This window comes from Plectropomus leopardus, chromosome 18 (genome assembly GCF_008729295.1).
Source record: "Plectropomus leopardus isolate mb chromosome 18, YSFRI_Pleo_2.0, whole genome shotgun sequence".
Taxonomy (NCBI): domain Eukaryota; kingdom Metazoa; phylum Chordata; class Actinopteri; order Perciformes; family Serranidae; genus Plectropomus; species Plectropomus leopardus.
The window spans coordinates 29,205,917-29,229,245 of NC_056480.1; the positions used below are offsets into that span (position 1 = coordinate 29,205,917).

Here is a 23,329-nt window from a genome sequence, read left to right on the forward strand (position 1 = left end):
AGTATAGTATAATATAGTATATCGTCCAAAAATCACAAAAAGCATCATAGTATAATATGACATCCAAAACTCATAAAATACGACATAGTATAATATATCTCCCAAAAATCATAAAAACAACAAAGTATAGTACGTCGTCCAAAAATCATAAAAAATCGACATAGTATGTTGTCCAAAAATCATTAAAAGGGACGAAGTATAGTATGTCGCCCAAAAATAATAAAAAATGACATAGTGTAATATGTCATTCAAAAATCATGAAACACACCATAGTATAGTTTATTGTCCAAAAATCATAAAAAATATCATGGTATTGTATGATGTCCAAAAATCATGAAAAACGGCATAGTATAGTATGTCATTCCAAAATCATAAAATTAACATAGTATAGTATGACTTCCAAAAATCATGAAAACTACAGTGTATTATATTGTCAAAAATCATAGAAAACGTCATAGTATAGCATGTCGTCCAAAATCATGCAAACTGTCATCATGTTGACTTAAATCATCATGAAAATGTCATAGTTGTGCAAAATGTTGTCCAAAAACATGGAAAAATATTTTACTACTGTTGTTCAAAATCATGAAGAAACGTCATATGATGTCCAAAACCATTAAATGTAATAATATAGAAAATATATAAAATTACTCAAAAATCCTAAAAAAGTGTGATAGTATAGTATGTGAAAAAAACAGAAAAAAATACCATAGTATAGTATGTCAATGACAAATCTTAAGAAAAGTAACAATAACCAAAAATATTTTAAAACGTCATAGTATACTTTATTGTCCAGAAATGATGAAATTCATCAGTGTAGTATGTTGTCCAAAAATAATGAGAAACATCTACATATGAAACGTATATAAATGTCATCCACAACCCATAAAATAATATATATATGATACATATATCTATATCATATTATAATACGTTGACCAAAAGTCATAAAAACTGCATAGTATAGTTAATATGTCATCCAAAAATCCTGAGAAACATATTATAGTAATTTGTCCAAACATCATTCAAAGAACCCATTACAGTATAGTATGCCATCCAACATTCAGAAAAAACGCCATTGTGTAATATGTCCTCCAAATATCATAAAAAACATTAAAGCAAAGTAGGTCCTCCAAAAATGATTAAAAATGTTATAGTATTGTATGTCATCCCAAAATAATTTAAAAAAATGCAATAGAATAATATGTCATCCGAAAATCATGAAAAATGTCATAGTGTATTATGTCGACCAAGAATCATGAATAACATCTTAGTATACTACTGTAACACTGTTGACTTAACCACTATAGAAAATACATTGACCTAAGATCTTTTAAAGATATTTGGGTCTATCTTCTCTGGGGTCGCCTCATGAGCGAAGACATACAGCTAATAAGGGGTTAAAGTGAACAGCTGGTTTATTACAGCACAACAACAAAAACAATAACAATATTTAAACCCCAACTTGGCCCTTGCAGCACAAATTTTCTCAGTACTTAGTTTTTCAGTCTGTACAGTTCAGTCTTCAGCTCTTTTCAGTTATCAGTTCAGGTGTAAAGTGTGTACATTTTTGTCGTTGCTACCTGGGTAGTGTCTCTTGTTTTACAGATCTCATACACTAATCTGTCCTGAAGCAAGGTTGATGTCACTCCTGGTATCGTGGAAACTACCCTGAATCCTCTTCTTGCTCCCCCTGGAATGGGTCCTGGCTCGCCAAAATGGTCTCCGCCGAAATTTTCTCTGACTCAGAAAAACCAACTAGAGATTCACAGAATAATCCCCAAACAGACACATCAACAGCAAATTAGTCTTCCGGTCTCACTCCCAAAATTATGATGAAAAGAAAATTGAACAGGGTGTTTTATAAACTCCAGACACAGCTCTCTGAAACTTCTCTGCAGTGTTTTTTTCTACGGAGCACATGTGTGGTGTCTCTCTCCGTCTCAGTGTTTTTTTTTTCTTCTATTTTTCTGCCTCCTTCCTTTCTACAATTTCATTTGAAAAAACACTTGCATTACACTGCTTTCCCTAGCAATCAGTGTGGGATCAATAGGGTTATCTCTACTGGCTGACTTCACGTGGGTTACACTACACTGACCAAAATCCTTAAAAAATCATGAAAAACATCATATTATCGTGTCATCAAAAAATCATTAAAAAGCATCATAGTACAGTATGTTGTTTCAAAAAAATAATGAAAAATGTCTTAGCATTGTATGTCTTCCAAAAATAATTTAAAAAAAGAAACGTAATAGGATTTTATGTAATAAAAAATCAGTAACAAAGTCATAGTATAGTATGTTGACAAAAAAAATCATTAAAAAAAAAAACTTCTTAGTATATGTCTTCCATATATCATAAAAAAATATACTATAGTATAGTGCGTCTCCAAAGTCATAAAAAAATGTCATGGCATAGTATGTTGTCCAAAAATCATAACAAAAACATGATAGTATGGTATATCTTCCAAAAATCATAAAACAAGTCATAGCATAGTATGTTGCCAAAAAATCTTGAAAATTGTGACAGTATAGTATGTCAGCCAAAAATCATGAAAAACATCGTGATATAGTACATCGTCCTAAAAAATCATTAAAAAAAGTCATGAAATATTATGTTGTCCAAATATCATTTAAAAAAATTGTGACAGTATAGTATGTCTTAGAAAAATCATAATAAAAGTCATAGTATAGTATGTCATCTGAAAATCATGCAAAATGTCATAGTAGAGTATGTCCTCCAGAAATACAAAATATGTATGTATACAAAAAATACAAAAAATCATATTATGTTGTTCAAAACCCATAAAATAAAGTCATGTTCCCAAAAAATCACGAAAAATGTCATAGTATAGTAACTCTTTCAAAAATCATAGAAAACATCATAGTAGTATGTAGTTGGGTTTCCTGTTCCAAACATCATATAACAGTATGTCATTAAAAAATGCAAAAAAATGTAACAGTATAGTATTTTATTAAAAAATAAAAAAACAAGCATCATGGGGCGTCTGAAGGTCAGAGGTAGAGCAGATCTTTCTCTAATGGGAAAGTCAGTGGTTTAATCCACTTGGGCAAGATACTGTACCCCAAATGGCTCCTGATGCAACGGGTGTGAGTGTGTGTGAATGGTTACCAAATAGCAGGTGGCACCTTGTACGGTATCCTCAGCCACCTGTGTGTAAATGTGTGTGTGAATGGGTGAATGTGACATGTAGTGTGAAAGCACTTTGAGTGGTCAAAAAGACTAGAAAAGAGCTATACAAGTGCAGTCCATTTTTATGTCATTGAAAAAAAAGAAAGCACAGAACTGTATTTTTAATACACTTAAATTTTATTTATAGAAGTAATAACTGTACAGAATTCTTTATAATCATCAACATGTCGATTTTCGACCCGTTACAAGGAGTCAGTATAATTCACTCACCAATGATTTAGCTGGGGAAAAGCATTTTGTGCAAATAGTGATGAGCTGGATTTTCCACCAAAAAGTCATGGGCCAAAGTTTAGATACACAACATTTAAAAAAAACACTGACCCCATACTATGTCTACTCCAGTGTATCAATCATCCAGGGCCAGCACATTCACAGCCCTCAGAGTGGTTTGTCACATGAAATAGATCCTTAAATATGTCATATTTGGAAGGAATGGTGACTGACAGTGCTACAAGTGGAAAAAAACACACATGAATAAATAGGATACTTGTGTTACTGATTTCCTAAAAGAATTTTCAGAATGTGGTGACCTCAAGCCTTTGAAAGCAGTGCAAATTGGCTTGATTTCATTCAAGAACATGGGAAGAAAGCAATGAGCAACAAAAGAAAAAATGACCCCAATAAAGTGGCTAAGTAATGAGTCCTAAAACGTGAAAGTCCTTTAGCATTTTTGCACCTCAGTTTCCCCCGTCTTTAAGTCCATAGGTTTTTTGAATCAGTTTTTCACTAAAATGGCTTAAATAAGTTATTAAAAATATATTTAGACGTTTTGTTCTGCAACATAAAATGCATCCATATAAACCTGATTTTTGAACTTTTAAGGTTTTATGCATCTCAAAAAAGGCAGTCGCTAACATGAGGCTAAATTGGACTACAGTGTACTTCAAGGACGTTAGACGTCATCACACCATACACACACTTTCTTGATCGTCTTTGAAAAAGGAAATAAGACTAGCAGCTGACATAGCCATGATCAGCTAGATCAGGTCACGCTAACAGGAAAGAGTTTTGTAGAAAATGAAGCGCGCAAAATCAAATCAGAAGTTGAACGATTTGGTGTAGTGACGTTTAATTGTGCGATCACAATATAGGATATTTCTAGCCTAACATTAGCTTTTTGCTTCTAGGGATTTCATTTATGCTTCAAAACACACAAAAGTGGTGTTCATCTGTTATTATGCTAAAATAATGCTAAAATATCATGCTAAACAAAGCGTGTCTCATAAACTTTTTTTTTTGCCAATCAAAAATCCCATAAGGTTTTTGACGAGGGAACCAGTGTGATGCTAACTTCCAGGTTGGCATACACAAAATACATCATCCCTTCACCTCTCTATTTAGCAAGAAATTAGTAAAAAGTAGAAGATTATTGCCTGAAAATTAGTTTGAAAAAAGAAAAGTTGACAGAAAGAAAAAAGAAAAAGTCTTAAGGAACTTTAATAATTTTGGAACATTACTTTAAATAAGTTATTCATTAATTCATAGCAACCGCATGTCCTCTTAAGGGTTGTGGAGGGGTGGAGTCTATTCCAGCTGTCACTGGGCGAGAGGAGGGGTTCACCCTTCAGACTATCACAGGGCTGACAACTATTCACACGAACACTCACACCTACAGCCAATTTAGAGTCACCAGTTAACCTGCATGTCTTTGGACTGTGGGAGGAAGCAGACAACCTGGAGAAAACCCACTCTGACACGACGAGAACATGTAAACTCCGCACAGAAAGGCCCTCCACTCCGGGTTTGAACCTGAAACTCTCTTGATGTGAGGCGACAGTGCTGAACACCACTATGCCGTCATATTAAACATGTAATTATGATATTTATAGTATAGTTGTTTATTTTCCCCAAGCTTTTTTCTTTATTCCCTTGGCATTTTTCCTGAGCCTTAAAAAAAACCCATTAAAAATAATTTTCTAAATCTACTAATTTCTTGCTGTTTGTGGAACATTTCTTACCAAGTTGCTCATTACCTTTTCCCCATCTTTTTGAGAGAAATTGCAACAATATGCTCAGAGTTCAAAGGTTGAAATACTTGTGAAAGATGTCTGAGAGCAGCACAAGAAAAGTGATGTTGCTCCAGGTTTCAAAGAGTTAATAGGAGATTGTGCTGATGGTGTAGAAGCAGCTATTTGCCATTTTAGCAGTGCTGTACTGGGATGCTTTCTTGTGTTACGTCTGAATGGTTTATCGTGTCAAATTGATAAAATATTATCCTGTCATTGTTGTTGATGTGCAGCATCCCTTTTTCTCAAACACTATTCCAGATCCACAGTGAAAAGCAGGACTGAAACGGAGTGACTATTTGTTTTTACTCCGATCTTTAAGCAAACAAGGTGATAAAAATGTTGATTCATCCTGCAGTGGATTTCATCGTCAGCTTTTTCTGCTTCAGTCTCCATGAAAATGGTGTTATATTACAACAGGGCAAAGATACCTAGCAGACAGTAAACCTCTGTACAGAAATGCTTTGTTGAGACAAATTGTTTTCTCTGAGCTGCAGTGACACTACCTAATTCTACCTCTGGGAGGCAATCTCACACAAGCCAAATATTTACCCTTCAGCCAGTGTACACCATTTCATCCTGAGGGGCCTCAGTGAGAGATAAACTCTAGCTTAGAAAAATACTCCAGAATAAAGCTATGGTAGGAAATTAGGAGTGACATTTTTTGCATAAATATGTGGGAAGGCCATTACAGGCTAAGGCTTTTGGAGAAGTCTTTACACACACAACACTCTGATAGTGGAGTTCTACGTCTCTGTGAGTTTGACTTGCTTGCAGTCTTTCCTTGTTCCTCTGGCATGAGTCCAGTCCAACATCTTTCAAAACAGTGTTTCAATTGTGTCCGCTGTCACTCTTGTAGCTGAAGGAGAAAGACAAGAGGAGGTCTGACATTAGCATAATACAGTTACAGAAACACATGTAATGACAGTTCTGTCCTAATCTAATTCAGTCCCTGAGACATGATCATGAGCTTCAGGTTAAAGCTGACTGAACATCTGACTGGACAAAGCTGAAGGCCAGCCAGCAGCGTTTGTCCTGTGTGTGTGTGTGTGTGTGTGTGAGTGTGTGAAGGTGGCGTGTGTGTGCAGTTTGCGCTTGTTGGTATGGAAAGCAGGAAATATGGTCTTTAAGGCAGCCTTAAACTGCTTTGCTGTTCCAGATCATGGTAATGCTAGAATTTGCATTTTGCTTTTTCATGACAAGACAGTGCCACATTAACTATTGATTTATGCTAGCACTGAATCAGCCGTATTGGGTTTACACAGCAGCAGTGCACTGATGAGGACAGTTTTTATGCTCCAAAAGCAAATCCTATAGACCAAATATTTGTTTATTTACAAGAACGTCCGGGTAGAAAACCCAGTGTCACATACATATTCGAATGGCGCTGAGCAAACTGCCTTCATCCACCCAAAAAGGACCCACCGAAAAAAAAACCAGTATCAGTTTTAAGTGTACTCTACATTTAGAGTATTTTCACCACTTTACCTTGCCATAAAACAACCCTACCCTTGCAGACCAACATGTCAACCCAGCTAGCAGTGAAAGTTCCCACAACATTGGCTTAAGTTGCCTACAAGTTCCAATAATAATTTAAAGAAAACATTTTAATCTAATGTTGAAGGAACATTTTAAGGATGTTTCAGCTAATGTCCCTGTAAGGTTAAAGGCTGACTAAGATGTCACGTTATGACTGCAACATTCTGAGGATTTTTTGGTGATGTTAAGAGGTGACAGAGAGTAGAAAGTTTTTTTATAAAGCGTTCCCACAATGTTACATGACAACAAAGGCAGAACATTTTCAAAGCAACAATCAGACCATGTTATTGTTGACTGAGAATATAGACCATTTTTTAAATTTTTACATTACATTTTTGTAATGTAATGTTATATCACAAGCCAAAATAATCCAAAACAACCAAGAAAATTTTTTACATTTTTTTAAAAATGTTTTTAAAGAATGTTACCCAAGTGTTATGAATAACATTCTGGGAATTTAAAGAAAACTTGCTATTGAAAATGTAACTAAAACATTGCATTGCATCGTACCATTTGCAAACGTTTTTAGAACCAAAAATTGCTACCTGGGAAAACACCAGAGTCTATAGAAAGAGAGAAAAACAGTCATTTTACCCCACTGAAGAGTTGAGTTGCTGCTCTACCACTGCCCCCATCAGCTGTTGTTTAAGGTTAAGAAGAATAAATATATAAATGTAATGTACACTGAAACTGATATTGGGTTTTTTTTAGGTGGCAAAAATATGTTTTGCTGGCGCTACGTCCAACAAAGACGTCAGCGAAGCAGCACAGTTCGTAAAATGAACAGAAGCGTTAAACAGCTCGGACCACTGTGTTTGACTATATTTTTATTTGTTATAGTTATGACTGAAAATGACAACATTTACATATCTCTATAGTTCAAAACAGTGGTCAGATTTTAACCCAGAAGTGATTTTTGCACAATGTCTTGGTGGTTCACTCTATGCCAGACCAATAGCAGGTGCTATTTTACTGCTGTTATGAGATTTTAGGACAAAAAAAAGACAGGAAAAGATGCAGTGTGTGTTGTTTTAAAAATGCACACCCACCGTAAAGTCACATAAAACATTATCCTCTGTCTGGTGGTTATTGGGTCATGAGGATGGTTGTGGCTGCTACTCCATTGGCTCTCACTTTCCTACAGTGTCTGGTAGAATCTGCAGTGCTGTTTGAAACATGGTTGATAATTTTCAAAAGCTACCTATTTGCGACTGAAAGGAGCCAAATGACCAAATAGCCGACAATGAGCTGTATTGCTGCACAGTGTTGGACCCAAAGCGCAAAGAATTTTCTACACTTTGGCTGAAACTGGTACTAGTTATAATCATGCTGTGGGTGCCCTGCAAGCACATTTTGTGCAGAAGCTAAACAATATATTGTTAAGAGACAAGAGTTTGATGAAACTATTGCACAGTATGCTTCTATACTATGTGAAATGCTTGCATTGTGAAAATCTGCAAAACAGAAAATGTGTACAGTAAAGCAACAAAATGTTATTGTCTGTCCTTTGGTTCTTTTAAAGAGTCTTAATACAAAAACATAACTGTTATCTTTCATGACCTTCGCAGATGACATAAAATCATGGTTAGGATTAATGCTGCTGCTCTTACTTGTAGTCTCAGGAAGCGTTATTCCTCCTTTTACTCCGTTTCCTTCAACACCGAAGTCCATCTTTGCTGAACAAGCAGGAAGATTCTGTAAAGGACTGTTGCTCCCATGGGATGGTTTCTTTGCTACTGGTGGAGGAACTTTGTCCGACTTCATCCCACCATTAGAGAAAGCACTGGTCTTTGACTGGTCAGACACCTGCATGAGCTCAGCCGCCAAGCTTTGCTTCAAAATTGCCTGAGCATCAGGGGAGGAGGAAGCTGCAGTCTCTATGACAACCTTTTTTGTGCTCCTGGAGAAGATAAAGCTGGCGGTAGAGGCAGGGGACTTGTGCATGTCACATGCCTCTGGTGATTTCAGGGACAGAGCCCCTTGTTCACCGACAAAGCTGTAAGTGGATCTCACACCCAGTCGGGATGGAAGACCATCTCTTGAAGACATGGCTGCAGTTTTCATACGTATGGCTTCCTGTAAGCGCATGGAAGGAGTGTTTAGTGCCAAAGAGGATGTCTTTACTGTCTGAGGGGGAAGTTTTTGTGTCAGAGACTTGCGGATGGGCTTCTGTGGAATATTTTGAGGTCCTGGGATAGAGATCGGGCAATTCTCTTGAACTGAAGCTTCCTGGTTTCCTGATTTGTCCTCCGATGGAGCTTTCACCTGATCTTCGGTCATGTTGACTGATCTGAGACGAACCATCTGAAGCAAGGAAGGGGTGACCAGAGGTATGTTAGCATCCTCTTTGGGAATGGGTACACTTTTGTGTCGGGAAAGGAGCTCCTTGCCCTTGGCGTCTCGGTTTTGTACACTGGGCTGCCTTCTGAAATTTACCCCATGGGTTAAATTCTCTGCTGGTAAAGGTGGGGCAACTGGGACAGTGATTGGAGGTTGGGCATTGACAGGAGGTTTGGCGGGAGTCTGATCTTCAATTTTCAAGGAGTCTCGTTTCAGGAAATTGCTGGGAGGAGCTGAAGCAGAGGTTGACACCGAGCTCTCTGATATTATGGGTGGCAAAGGGGTTACCTCTGTTGGTGGAGGTGGGACATTGTCCAAAACAGATACATTCTGCTCTGGTCTGCAAGATATCTCATCAGTGGTGTTAACTTTTGAAACTTGCAGGATAACCTCTTGTTTGCTTTCAATTGTAGTTTGTGGAACAGCTGGGGGCAAATCTGCTGTTTGCACATGTACAGATGTTTTAGCTTCACTGGAATCCTCGATTGTTTCTCCAATCTCCTCTGTGGGTATTTTTGAGACATCCAGCTCTGTGATACAACTGTCCATCACATTTAGCACACTCTCTGCCACAAAAGGTGGAGGAGGTGGAGGAAAGTCAACCTCATCTCCTCCATCAAAGACCGAGTCCCCTTCCATAGGAGGTGGAGGAGGTGGCCAGGAAGACTCTACAACATGGATCTCCTCCTGTACCCTCTGTAATTCTTCTGGCGGTATAGACACTGATGAAGGAGGTGTCTTTCTTGATGGAGGAGGTGTTGGGTGGTATGCTGGGGGAGGGGTAGGTGGCGGTGAGGCCTTACTAATTTTGGGGACCTCTGCAATAAGAGTCTGCATGGATGTGACCTCATTTTCCATCTCACTATCACTCATCAACTTCTCAACTAAAATGATAACCCCCTGCTGTGAGGAGGTTGTATGGTTCTCAACAAGTAAATCAACATCTGTCATGACACTGCTACTCATTTCATTTTTCTGTTGATCCACTAAGTGTTCTGTTGACACCACTTCTTCTCTGTGCAGTACTGTCATGGGTTTCTTCATGACAGGAGGAGGATCTTTCTTTGGACTCTCAGGGTCCTTCACTACAGGGCTACTACTCTGGTCTTGTTTCTGAACATCTGCACTTACCCTCTCTTGTTCAGTACCTGGACATTCCCTATTCTCCATCTCATTGTGAACACCTTCAGGGTCACTTGATAATGTCTTAGGCTTAGCTTTGCTCTCTGACAGTTGTGGGACAGACTTGTTTATAGTTGATTGTTTCTGATCTAAAATGTGCATTTCCTTGCTGGCTTCAGTCTGGGTTCCTGCTTGTTTAACAGTATTTTCTTGTCTCTGTGCTTGTTTTTGGGGTACTTTGCTAACATTAGGGCAGGGCTCACACAAGAGCTGAAAGGTGCGTCTGTTGTGAGCCCATGTCTCCGGAGGAGGAGGACAAGGCGCTTTGACTTTGGGAGGTGGTGGGATGTTTAAAAGCTCTCTGACTTCAGCTCCCAAATTTGAGAAAACATGATTTGGAGTGCGTTGTTTTGCAGCAAGAGTAGGTGGAGATCCCTGTGGAGGCAGAATGGAGCTACATGTGGAAACATCTGGATTGACAGGCTCAGATGTTGCAGATGATAGAGAGGTAAGAGAGGAGGAAGGAGAAGCTGCTGCAGATGAGGCCAGAGACATGGATCTCTCTGGTTTGACAGGCTTCTTCTGTTTGTCAGGTGAGGCTGGGGAGATCCCCTTTGGAGAGAGTGTCGGAGTGCCACTCTGACTGGAATAGCCACTGGAAGGGGACATGGTCCGTTCAAATTTTCCCCCTTCTGAGGAAGTTTTCTGTGGAGAGGAGCTGCTGGATTCTGGCCGAGGCTGTGTTGCTCCTCCTGCCTCAGTGGAAGAGGCCTGTGTGGAGGCACCATCCAGACAGCTGGACTCAGTGGAGTTTGATACTGGGGCGGGGATATTACTGGTATCTGCAGTTACTGATTTGATCACATTCTTTACTAATATATTTTCTGTAGCATTTGCCACCTCTCCAGATACAGAGTCATTGAGATCCACCAGGACGCTGGAGTTGCTCCTGATCTTACTACTATGCAGAGAGTTTGTCCTCCGCGGAGGTGCAGGCGGTTGCTTAGTCTTCATAACCGAGAGACTGCGAGTAAAATTCTGTTTGGTTTTTGGATCATCTACTGCAGCCACTGACTCTGAAATATCAGACTCGGGTCCTTGACCTGTAACAACAATATCCCTTTTACTGCTGGAGCTGCTTATCATGCTTACTGAGCTATGGAGACTGATAAGGTCTTGGTCCCCAATAGACTGCTCTGTCTGGCTTTCCCGCCTGTTCAGACCCGCTCTTTGTGAGTTGCCACTTCGCGTGCTACCCTTAGATGATACCGGGGAGTTTGAAATAGTCTTTGAAGACTGTGACTCGCTCCAATTGGAACCAGAAGCCGATGTGGACATTAGTGTAGAGTCATTTTGTGAATTGTCAGTCTGGGAACCATCCCCAGCTGATCTTCTGGACAACAAAGGGCTGACCGACAAGTCCCCGGAAGCCAGACTGTTCTTGCTTACAGTGCGGACACTACCACCATGGTTTACACTATTGCCACGTGTCCGGCTGCTGCCACGGTCGATCTCTATCACTTCAACTGAGGCTGGCAATACAGCATTAGGGATGATTGTAGACAAGTAAGTGGCCTGAGGAGATATGGACATCACTGGGCCCTAGAAAAACCCCCATAGAAATATGAAGTGTCACAAATAGCTGAGACAGAATCAGGAAAGATACTGAAGACTGAAGTTTCAAAAACGTAACTTATAAAGCCATACTCTAAATGAACTGATATCTTTCATACCTGGGGTTCCTGGAGGAAGTTAAACATTGCAGAAGCACAGGAGGAGGAGGAAGTAGTCATACCAGGTACTGCAAGAGACTTGGGTCTCAGGTTTGACGTGGGACAGAAATAGGAGCCAAAGCTCTGGTGGTTGAAGGGCTGCTCATCTTGGTTCATTGCCTCAAGGTGCTTCTTAAGCAGCTGTTCATCCTTAGATGCCTGCTTAGGAGTGGAGAGGACCATTCTTTAGTGATAAGGAAACACAAAACCTGTATTGTATGTTGAAACTGTTATGAAGAACCCTTTACCTCCAGCTCTGAAAGGTGCACCCTCGCTCCCTCCTTATTCACGACTGGAGTCCCTCCATCAACCGTAGGAATGATAACAACACCTGATTGGCTGTCACTGATCTCTCTGTCATGATTAGGTGTAGAAACAAGCTGCTGGAAGGTTGAGCTTCTGTGCAATGCTGAGAAGAAGGCAGATCACTTTCAATAACATGTTGACCACCTAGGATAAATGGTGTCTACTAATTTAGTAAAGATGATGGTGTGGACATACCAAGTTCCTTTTGGACCTGGTTTGGAATACCCATGATGGTGGTCCTCCTGCTCCTCTTCCTGCTCTTATCTAATCTTTTCACTGGATTTAGAGGCTTGAATGTAGAACCTGAGCACCAGAAAAACTGTCATTACAGTAGATTTGGACTGTATTACAGTATAACAGGGTTTTTAGAAATCTCGAAGGTATGTTTTTCAGTAAATAAATTAATTAAGCCTTGTCAGTCTTCTATGATGTACAAAGAGAGTTGAATTCAAAAGCTATACAGTTGTGTCTCCTAATGGTGTCTCCTTATTACTCTGAAAACCCGAGAGTAAGTAGAGAACTCGCAATTTGGGGGGTTGGGGCAGGGTTAGTGCCCTGTATACCCTGGTGAAATATATTATGTACCACCCAAGCCTACATTACAGTAACTACATTTCAAAAGAGGCCTTTATTTTTTTAGAGGAAAAAGGGTGAACTAGTGGGAGCAATGAACTAAAATGCTTTGAAACTCAGTAAAGTATATTGGGAACTGACTTTTTCACAGGATTTTAAAGAGGATGTTTAAAATAGAGACCTGAATACCAATCACACACACTCTCTCTCTCTCGCACACAAACACACACACACAACAGCATACTTTGCCTTACAGCTATGATATGCAGAGGCAGACGCAGTGCTGTCTTCAGATGCTTGGAACTTTTGAGTAACCAAAAAAAGCTTCTGCTGTGTGTGTGTCTGTGTGTGTGTGTGTGTGTGTGTGTGTGTGTGTGTGTGTGTGTGTGTGTGTGTGTGTTAAGTTCCTTTTCCTTTGATTTCATACCATAGCTGCAGAGGTACCAAGCAGCTGGGAATGAGACGTGCATGCTAAATAAGTACATACTTATGACTCGCTATAAAGCAGTAAACCCAGGAACAAAGCTCAGACTGCTTTCACAAGCACGAGCACTGTGATTAGCTCCTATTTCCCTAAGATGAAAGAGATATGGATGCTTCTTTTCAAAGTGTCTCTCTAAACAAAAGCACACACAAACAGCTGTGGTTTACCTTGGCGGGTGAGCACAGGCCGAGAAGACACAGCAGAAGTTACTGTGGTATCAGTACTCCCAGTGGTGGATCTCGGCTCTGGGGAGCCAACTCCGTCCTTGGAGCTGATATCCTGCTCCGGACGCAGAGTATCAGTGGACTGCAGGGGTGTACACACACACACACACACACACACACACACACACACACACACACACACACACACAGCAGTTTTCAGTACGTGGCATTCTTTGTGTGTAGGAAATGAAAAGTTATAATCCACAGAGCTGGGCACTTACAGCAACGCTCTCATCATCAGGGAAGTTCATTCCATTTGTGTTTTCTGTGAACAAAATCAGCAAGGATCAGACACAGAGGAACTCAAACTTCATCTATTATCATGTATACATGGATATAGGTAGTATCAGTAGTAGCAATATATAGTAATACAATCATAGCTAAAAGGTAAACCTTAGGCTCCTGATGACCTTCATGCAGAAATCACTACTGTATTTACTAATATTACTAATTTATTTATATACACATGACTTGACTTTTATCCCCACTAACATAAACTGCAATATTTGCATGTAGTATGTAGGTATTGTGGGTCCACTTTATTTTGATGTGTGTGCATTTTATTCTTCATTTTTTGATAATTAAACCGAAATACACAGTATGTAAATGTCTGCAGTATAAACTAATATGATTAAATATTCACAGTGCTACGTCTGACCTTCCTGCTGTAGTATCTTGAGCCCTTCCTGGGCCTCAGTGTGCAGGTCCTCCAGGTACTGTGGCCGGCTGCCCTCAATGAAGACATTCTCCTGGTAGTACTGAGATGTTCTGTAGTGGACGGCCAACCTTGTCTGGTCATCATTTCCTTTTGGGCCAGCTGGTAGGGAAAACAGAAAAGAAGACAAATTTAATTATGATTAAAAAACTTGCAGTTCTGTCTTAAAGCATGTGCTGAAAATTACAGCCATTTCACTGTATAAAGGCTAGGATGTATACACTCATCTTAAAGGTTCTGTATGTAGGATTTAGAGGCATCTAGTGGCGAGGTTGCAGATTGCAACCAACTGAAATTTCACCTGTGTACCAGGCCATAGGAGAACTACGATGGCAGATGTGAAAATGCAAATGGTCCTATCTAAAAGCTGGTATTTGGGAGAAACAACCAAACCAGCGGACTCTGATGAGGGCCCACTCCATATGTAAATATAAATGGCTCATTCTGGACAAGGAAGAGCCACAAAGTGCGCCACAAAGTGCGCACCTCAGAGTGCTCCACATTCTGGACAAGGACGAGCCATAAAGTGCGCGACAAAGTGCGCACCACAGAGTGCGCCACATCGTGCAAAATATGCTGATTTTCCATGCACCGACCTGCTGATGGACGGCTGTGTGACGATAACATATCGAAAACATTGTTAGTGATAACAACATAGTTATGAATATTAAATTCCATTTCTGCTGCTATACTACTACCTTGTTAATGTCAATTCAAAGCAACTTGTTACACTTTCTTCTTGATTACAGTGTTTATACTGTTTTGTGAATTTTCGCTTTCAGGACTAAAGCACCAGATTTTGCTCTGAAATACATCAGCTTTCTCCAGTTCACTCTAACTTATTTTCCACTGTGGAGTCTTTCCACAGGTCTCTTAGGATACTAACATCAACTCGGGACTCAACAGGTGTCCATTTGCCAAAACATTTATCAGCTTTACAGGGAATCTTCTGCGCCTCCACCTGGCACGAGTGTGTTGTTTGTCCACCTTTGACGCAGCACACTCTTCAAATCTCCTCAGCTGAGCAGTTTGGTGGGCAGACGTCCCAGCCTGACCGGGCTCTCAGTACTAAACTACTGCCCGGCTAATCTCCTGCAGTATCTCTCCTCCTCACTAGTCCATGGAGGATTAGATAATCTGGATTGTCCTCCTGTAAAGATGCCGCTGGACCCCCTGCTGTGGGACCTCCTGCGTGGGAACTAAACCAGGATCTCCCTCTAGGATGGCTTTACTCAATGTAAAGCCATCCAATGTCAAAAAATTGCTGCACAACAGTTAATATGGGGAAAGCTGGCAGGACCAACTGATGCAATAACCCAGTCAGTTTAAGGTCAGTTACAGTGTTCAAGAGACTGTAAGCTTTATATTCTACTGTATGTGCACACAACAGGGTTCCCACATTTGCCAAATAGACAAAATTTCAATACTTTTCCATGACTTTTCAAGGACCCATTATACAACTCCTATTTCTTGCCCCACTTGCCTAGTGTTTTTCAAATGTATCAAATATCAGCATGTCATTGTTATTGGCAGATATTGGCTTTCAGATATAATATCGGAATTGGCCAAAGTGCTGATTTTTGCAGATATCACAGAGGGATATATTTTTTAATTGACAAAGTGAGCATGTACAGATCATCAACCGTAAGTTTAAGTATTTTTCTGACATTTTGTACATTGAAAAGCATTGTATTTCTATTTCTATATTTCTCAATCTGCTGGTGACCCATCATGATAAGAGTATGCATAATATGATGTTTATTCCACTACAGAAGAGACTTGATGATCATGAAAATTGGTTGGGGAAAAAGTGGATATATTAACATCAATATCAGTTATCTGCCAACTCAGATGTTATATATGTATATGTATATATGTATGTATATATGTGTGTATATATAACAAACAAAAACTAATATCGTGCATCCATAATTCAAAGGAGAAAATGTGTGCAAGGAGAAAATGGAGAAACATAAGTGATGGTTAATGAAACATTGGCACATATTAGAGCTACCTGATGTTGATCTACAGAAAACAGATTTGCCATCATGTTACATTATGGAAGGTTATACATGGAAGATTACTGAAACAATTCATTACACTTAACCAAATTCCATGACATTCCCTGGCCTGGAAAATGTGATTGTGATAATCCATAACTTTCCATGACTGTGGGAACCATGTCACAAACAGTGTTTGGTGAATTGGAAATACTATTGTACAAATTCATCTTTGATGTCACAACTAAACAAAGTTGGACTTACATGGCTTTCTGTTTGCCTGTTAAACACCAGGGGCCATATTCACAAACAATCAAAGAAACTCCTCCCCATTTCCAGCAAGGAGTCAAAGCTTAGGAGAGATGCAGGAAAATTCTCAGAGCAACTCTAAGCAAGGAAGGGACAGAAACTTTGACCTTGGTGAGGAGGTCTGGTTGACCCCGTTGCTAGGTATGACACGTTCCATTAACAGATGTGATTGGTTGTCACAGACGCCCTTTTGTGAGCCTGCAAGGTGTGGACACCCAGAGGAAATAAAATGAACTGCGTCACATTATGAAATAGTGAAAACAGTGTTTGTGTGATCACACTGTGGCTCTGTTGCATTTTTCCAGTGGCAAATTACTTAGGTTTGTCATCACTTTATTTGTTCATATATTGTTGCGTTGGGTGGGAAACATGTGTATCCTTAATGAGATCAACCACAAACACTATTCCTTCACCACTGAATCTGTAGTAGTCATTTCCCCACTGTCATGCAGTGTTAGGACAATATTTCTCCTCCCTTTTGTCTTCCTGCTATTTTCTCCTCTGTTTAAAAAACTCTCATGCCTCATAAAAGTCCTTTGCCTTACTCCTCACAGTTTTTTACTTTAGAGGCTTGCTTAAGGGCTATGACACTGAATAACAATTTTTACCAGGGCCTAGTGTTTAATTCTTAAAAAACATCATAATTCTAAGAATTTTCTCAGAATGTTGTCACTAGGAGCAACTCTTTGTGCTAGGAAGCGTTGTGAATATGGCCCCAGGTGTAGAAAACTAATGGAATAACATATATTTTATTTCTGTCTATTATTATTAGTGTGCATGTTGTTTGCGTACGGCTGAGCAGGCTATGTGAGTTACCTAATTTATATGTTGTCTGTTATGACATAATCAAAGGTCAGCATGAGGTGTCTGCTTTCCCTCCTTTGTCACTCTGCACACTGTGGCTCTCAGTCTCACCTGGTAAGGTAACACTGTGTGAGTGTGGATGTACACACTGTACATCACTGTACTCGTAGACACAATGCCCTCCCCTGTGTGTGGCTGTGGGAAATCTCAGGTCATTGTGAACCTGTGACTGCGTGATGCAATCCAAAGAACAGATGAATTCCATGACAAAACACCACCACAGGCTACAGACAACTCACATGTAACATGTGCTCAAACTACCAGTTGTGATTAACTGGAAAAGCAGCCCTTCAGATTCCACCAGACTCCCACAGAAGGTTTAGAGCTTTGGGTTGACTAAGACAATTGGCAAAAAAATCAGTTAAGCCTTTTATCTCATTAGAGAGGACCCCCAAATTGCCTTCAACACTAGTTTTTTTGTGCCAGTGTGTCTGTGTTTGTGTGTGTGAGACAACAGAGACACAAAAACAGCAATCATCATCAAAAACATGTTGCTAATGCATCAAGTCATAACCTCAACCATGCAACACTAACTTTGTATGTCAGCTTGACTCCAGAATGCTCAATCAAAGCAAAGTTCAAGAGTATTACTGTGGTCTAACCAGGGTTGATCCTCCTGTCAGCAGTCTGGAGTCAAAGCTACAGCCTGCCAAACGCCATGTGAGTCAGCACTCACCTTTCTTCTTGAAGACAGACAGCAGAGAGTGGATGCTCTTCCTCAAGTAGATCACCATGCCTACACCATCACAGACACTACATCTAAAGACTGTGGTGAAGCAAAGCGGAGTACAACAAGTCCTCTTCCTGTCAGTGCTGAGAGAAATCAGTTGGATTCACACTGAAGATCCATGATGGAAATGTTGAGTGTGACCGTGGCTGGCCTGTCGTCAGCTCTCTCCTCCCTCTGCACTATGTCTGAGTGACTTGGGAAGGACAAGTACACAATAAGATCCGCTTCCAGCGAAGCAGCCTGTCCCAGCTGCCTTATCCCTGAGTCTGATACCCTCCCTCCCCCTTCTGCTCTCTCTCTCTCTCTCTCTCTCTCTCTCTCTCTCTCTCTCTCTCTCTGCCTCTATTTCACTCCGTCGTTCACGCTGGCTCTCTCTAATGGTATTCCATCTCTTTTGTCAAATGCAGACCCCCCCCACCGGCAAAACGGCTGTCAAAGTTTGGCTTTTCAGAACAGAACCATCCACCCCCACTTCATTCAGTATAGAGCGACACGTGTGATTGTGTGTATGCACGCACACTATGCATGTGAATGCCCAGTGCCTGGAATATCAAACAATGTCAGGAAAAAGTTTCAAATAAAGAAAAATATGACAAAAGCATCCCGTTTAACGATCATGTTGTGACTCTTCAGATTTGTTTTGAGACCCCCTGAGGGTCTGTGATTGGAAACCCTTATTTTAGGGGTTTACCTTGACTGCTTATTGTCTGGTTTGTAATATTACAATTTCACAAAATCTTTCTGTAAAATACTACCTTGATATTCAATGAAATAACCATAAAACTAGGGCTATCAGCATTAACTTGTCAATCGTGATGCAATTAAAGTTTGCACATAAAGGGTTCATTTTTAAAAAATCACATTAATCATGGGTGATCCTGGCCGCCATTCCTGTTTTTAACCCTTTGAAACCTGGAGCGACATCGCTTTTCTTGTGCTGCTTTCAGGTGCCTTTCACAAGTATTTAAAGCGTTGATCTCTAAACAAATTGGTATGATTCCCTCAAAAACATGGATGAATGGCAATAAGTAACGTGGTGAGAAATATCCCACAAACTGCAAGAAATTAGTAGATTTAAAATTATTTTAAAAAAAATTAGGGGAAAAAGTCCATGGAAAAAAGAAAAAAGCTAAGGAAAGACTAAATGTATATGTGTATATTTTCATATTTAAAATTACGTTACAAAATTCTATTTTTCCAGGTCATTTCTTTGTTGGTGTTTTTTTAAACTTTCTTTTATATGATTTAAAATATATATATATTCTTTTTTCTTATATAATTTTCAGGAAATTTTCTAGTACTTTTTGGGGTGGGGTGGGGTGAGAAAACAAAAACAGAAAAACATATTAATTTAGGTAAAAAATTATCAATATTATCACTTGTATTCTTCAGCTTCAGCAAAACCTACACAGTATCACTGATGTATTTTAAGGTTAGATACTTGTATTTGTCTTTGTCCTGTCCCTCATGAAAGCCCTCAGCAGCGGTCCTATGTCTGACGCTCTGTCTCATTATCTCAGGGCTACAGGGCGACAGCTGACAGCAGAGGTTGAGTCCTCGCAGTGAAAAAGCTAAACCACAACTAGTCAGTGCACGATCACTGCATCGCTCTCTCCTGCCTCTGTCTCTGCCAATCTCTGCTCCTTCACAATTCTCTGCATCTCTGTCTCTCTCTTCTTGTCTGTCCCTTTGCCTTGCAGCCACAGAGGTCTAGCTTGGGTTATAAATAGCTGACACAGCCTCGCTTCATCATCGCAGCTCTCATTGGCACCTACTGATGTTTCCTGACAAACTGCAAAGGGGATGAAATACAACACGCCTATGGGGAAAAAATAGAGACTAAAAAGGCTGATTCTGATTCAAACAAACAACATTGCAGTCTTCCAGGGTTATTTCCCTGCTATGGAAGCAGCATTTGCCCTCTGAATGGATGGCTCTTCCTCATAAAGTGGCATGGCAGGGGGCTACAGCTGGCCCATACACCCGCACCAGCTGGAGGGTCCTCCTAACACAATAACCTCCATCCACACACCCACCATGCCTCCTCACTCTGGGTGGGAATGTGAAGAACCCTCCAGCCTGGTGTCCAGGGTCAGACAGCCCGGCCTGGGGTGCTGGCGGCAGCTCAGGCCGGGCTGAGCGGGGACTGGAATAAGCTGCGGCCTGCAGGAGAGCAGCTTTAGACATGGGAGTCATGCCAGAGGATTAACTGTGCCAGGGACGTAACCTGTTCATCTCCTCACCTCAGGTCACACCTGGCATTCATTTCCCCTCTATCAGCGCTTCTCACCTCAGCCTTCATAAACATCTTTTCCATTTGACATTTTCACTCACTTTGACATTTTTTTTTACTTTATGTATCTTCTGGATGAAGTCACTCAGGCATCTAGTTAATACTTATTAGCACCTAATCCATATTAATTTGTACTAGACAGTTTACTCATTTCGGACACGTGGGAGCTTATCTGCATAATGTACTCTGTGGTGGAATGTAACAAAGTAAGAAAAGTTAATATAAATGAAGGATTGGGAGGGAAGGAAATATGTATTTTATTCTTTAACCCTTGGAAAACAAATTGGATTGATTTTTGTCAAAAACATGGAAAGAAGGCAATGAGCAACATGAGAAGAAATTAACTTAAAAATCAGAAATTAGTAAAAAGAAAATTACCTTAAAAATAGCAACAAAAAAGGAAACAAAAAAAAAAATCTAATTGTGATATTTAAAAATACAATTTTGTGGCCATTTTTTCCTAGTTTTTTAAATATAATATTACAACATCTCTTGCCAAGTTGCTCATTGTCTTTCCCTCGTGCTTTTGAAAGTAATCAAACCAATTTGGTCTAAAGGTTAAAATACTTGTGAAAGGCGTCTGAAAGCAGCACAAGAAAAGTGATGCTGATCCAAGTCTGAAATGATTAAATCGTACTAGTTGTAAAAAAAAATTAATTTTTTTTAAAAAAGCTTCCGTTTTAAGGGAGGTGTATATTACAATGAAGTACAATTCTGACTGCTTTCGTTTTTATTACTAGTATTTACTTGTACTTCAGTCCTAGGTTATATTTCATATCATAAAAATACTTTTGATACTTAAGTACAGTAAATATTACATACTACATCCTAATAGGTGACTTTAACTTCAACCAAAGACATTTTCTGTACTTTTACTTAAGTATGACTTTCAGGTACTTGATCTATCTCTGACTGTGGTGGCAATGTGTCCCTTTATGTTCCAAATACTCTTTTCTTTGGAAAAATAAATCCCTTCCACACCCAGTCTCCCCAGTGCAGACCTTTACTAAGTGCCAGTTTTGGGGTCTGTGGCCCGGTCTGTGTACCCTCCTGTTGTTAGCAGAGACCCCTCATATCAATATTCATTAGACGGCCTAAAGAGACACCATCTGGTGCTGGGGGAGAGGGCAGAGGGGAGAGAGGGGCTTCACATGCCTATGATTCAGAGCACACAACAAAGTGTTCCACTACAGCAGCCAAATAACATTGCACATCACAATTCAACTTGAAACTGTCAAATACAACAATTTTAAATCAAACACTGTTTCTTTAACCCTCTGCAACGTGGATCCACTTCACTGTCCATGTGCTGTTATTTAAACTTTTGAACTCTGAGCAAACTGGTGTGATATCTTTCAAAAAAAGGAAAGGCAATGAGCAACTTGACAAGAAATGTCCTGCAATTTGTTACAGTTAGTAGTTAGTAGTAGTACAGTTAGTAGTTTCAACAGTTAGTAGATTTAGAAATTTATTTTTAAAAGAGCTAGAGATATATGCCCATAGAACCATATTTATTATCCATCAAAATTAAATCATTATTATCATTATTTTACAAAATTGTGATTTTTAAGTTAGTTTCTTAAGGTCATTTCGCTGTTTTCTTATATGCCACCCGGATTATATATATATATATATATATATATATATATATATATATATATAATTGTAGATAGATACTTCTGTATTTTTTGTTAGTTTTTTGCTTGTTTTATTTTTTTTTTGTAAAATAATGTCTTGTTTTGGTTTTTTTCTACCACTTTTTCCAAATCTTAATTGTCTTTATTCAAGTCTGTCTTTAAAAAAATAATTCTGGTATTTTTTTTGGTACTTTTTACTAATTTCTTGCTGATTTTTTTGGGTCATCATTTCTTAAGCTGCTTATTGCCATCTTCCTTTGTTTTTGAAATGCCCAGGTTTCAAAGGATAAGAGTGACTCATGTGCTGCCTCACAGATAATATTATAAATCAACTGCTAGACAGCTGGACTTGTTAGCTGATCCAAGTGTCTGTTAGAGAACAATCAGAGTTCAGGCAGCCCACTAACCAGCCTTGTTAAAATGTCAAAGGCCAAAAGACAATCTCTTCATCAATACAAGTCACACTCGAAATAACCATAATGATCTGACACGCCGTTCTCTTTTTCTGATTTCTAATCTAGTCAGTATTGCTGAAATCTATTGTGTTTCTAAATTTAAACTCTGCTGGTGTAGATAGATACTGCCTGAAGTGCTTAGGTGAGAAGTTGATCATTTGGCTAGTCAGCTGTCATTTTTTTTAAATGCTGAATAAAAAAAATAAGCAACAACAGAAGAAAAAGAAAAAGAAAATTATAGAAAATATAAAAATTTAAAAAAAAAAAAAAAAAAAAAGGGGAAAAAGGAAAAATTCTGAGACAATTTAAAATATGAAATTATGATAATTAGCCAAAAAGAAAAAGAAAAGTTTTTCCCCTAGCTTTTTTTGTTTTCCCTGGACATTTCCACCTAGCTTTTAAAAAATAATTTCCCAAATCTACAGGTTTCTTGTAATTTGTGGAACACCTTTCACCAAGTTACCAATTACCTTTTTCCATGTTTTTGAATGAAATTACACCAATGTGTTCACGGTTTAAATGTTTAAATACTTGTGAGAGGTGTCTGAAAGCAGCACAAGACAAGGGATGTTGCTCTAGGTTTCAAAGGGTAAAAGATGTAAACTGTATAGTTTCTTTTGTCTCCTATGATAAAGTGCCCCTTCAAAACCAAACTAATCGGATTCACTGTTCAAGACAAAGTGATCCACCACACATCCACACTGAAAAAAAAACTTAACTCAATCATTTTCAAACAAACCAGACGAG

The 23,329-nt window shown here is 39.2% G+C and overlaps 1 protein-coding gene across 3 annotated transcripts in view; it reads right to left on the bottom strand.

The window, feature by feature from the left end:
- Window positions 1–5,246: 5,246 nt before the first annotated feature.
- The window catches only part of kiaa1522 (KIAA1522 ortholog), a 65,285-nt gene continuing 47,202 nt past the window's right edge, over window positions 5,247–23,329 (bottom strand). The window contains exons 3-10 of one of the 3 annotated variants that reach the window (XM_042506545.1): window positions 14,238–14,396; window positions 13,801–13,844; window positions 13,523–13,661; window positions 12,494–12,601; window positions 12,241–12,401; window positions 11,954–12,151; window positions 8,369–11,822; window positions 5,247–6,078 (exon numbers count right to left, since the gene is read on the bottom strand). In XM_042506545.1, coding sequence (XP_042362479.1) covers window positions 6,038–6,078; window positions 8,369–11,822; window positions 11,954–12,151; window positions 12,241–12,401; window positions 12,494–12,601; window positions 13,523–13,661; window positions 13,801–13,844; window positions 14,238–14,396 — 4,304 coding nt within the window. In that variant the 3' untranslated portion in view covers window positions 5,247–6,037. Of the gene's footprint in view, window positions 6,079–7,708; window positions 7,924–8,368; window positions 11,823–11,953; window positions 12,155–12,240; window positions 12,402–12,493; window positions 12,602–13,522; window positions 13,662–13,800; window positions 13,845–14,237; window positions 14,397–23,329 lie in introns of those variants that run through there. The other 2 variants (XM_042506544.1, XM_042506546.1) reach the window with 2 other exon arrangements.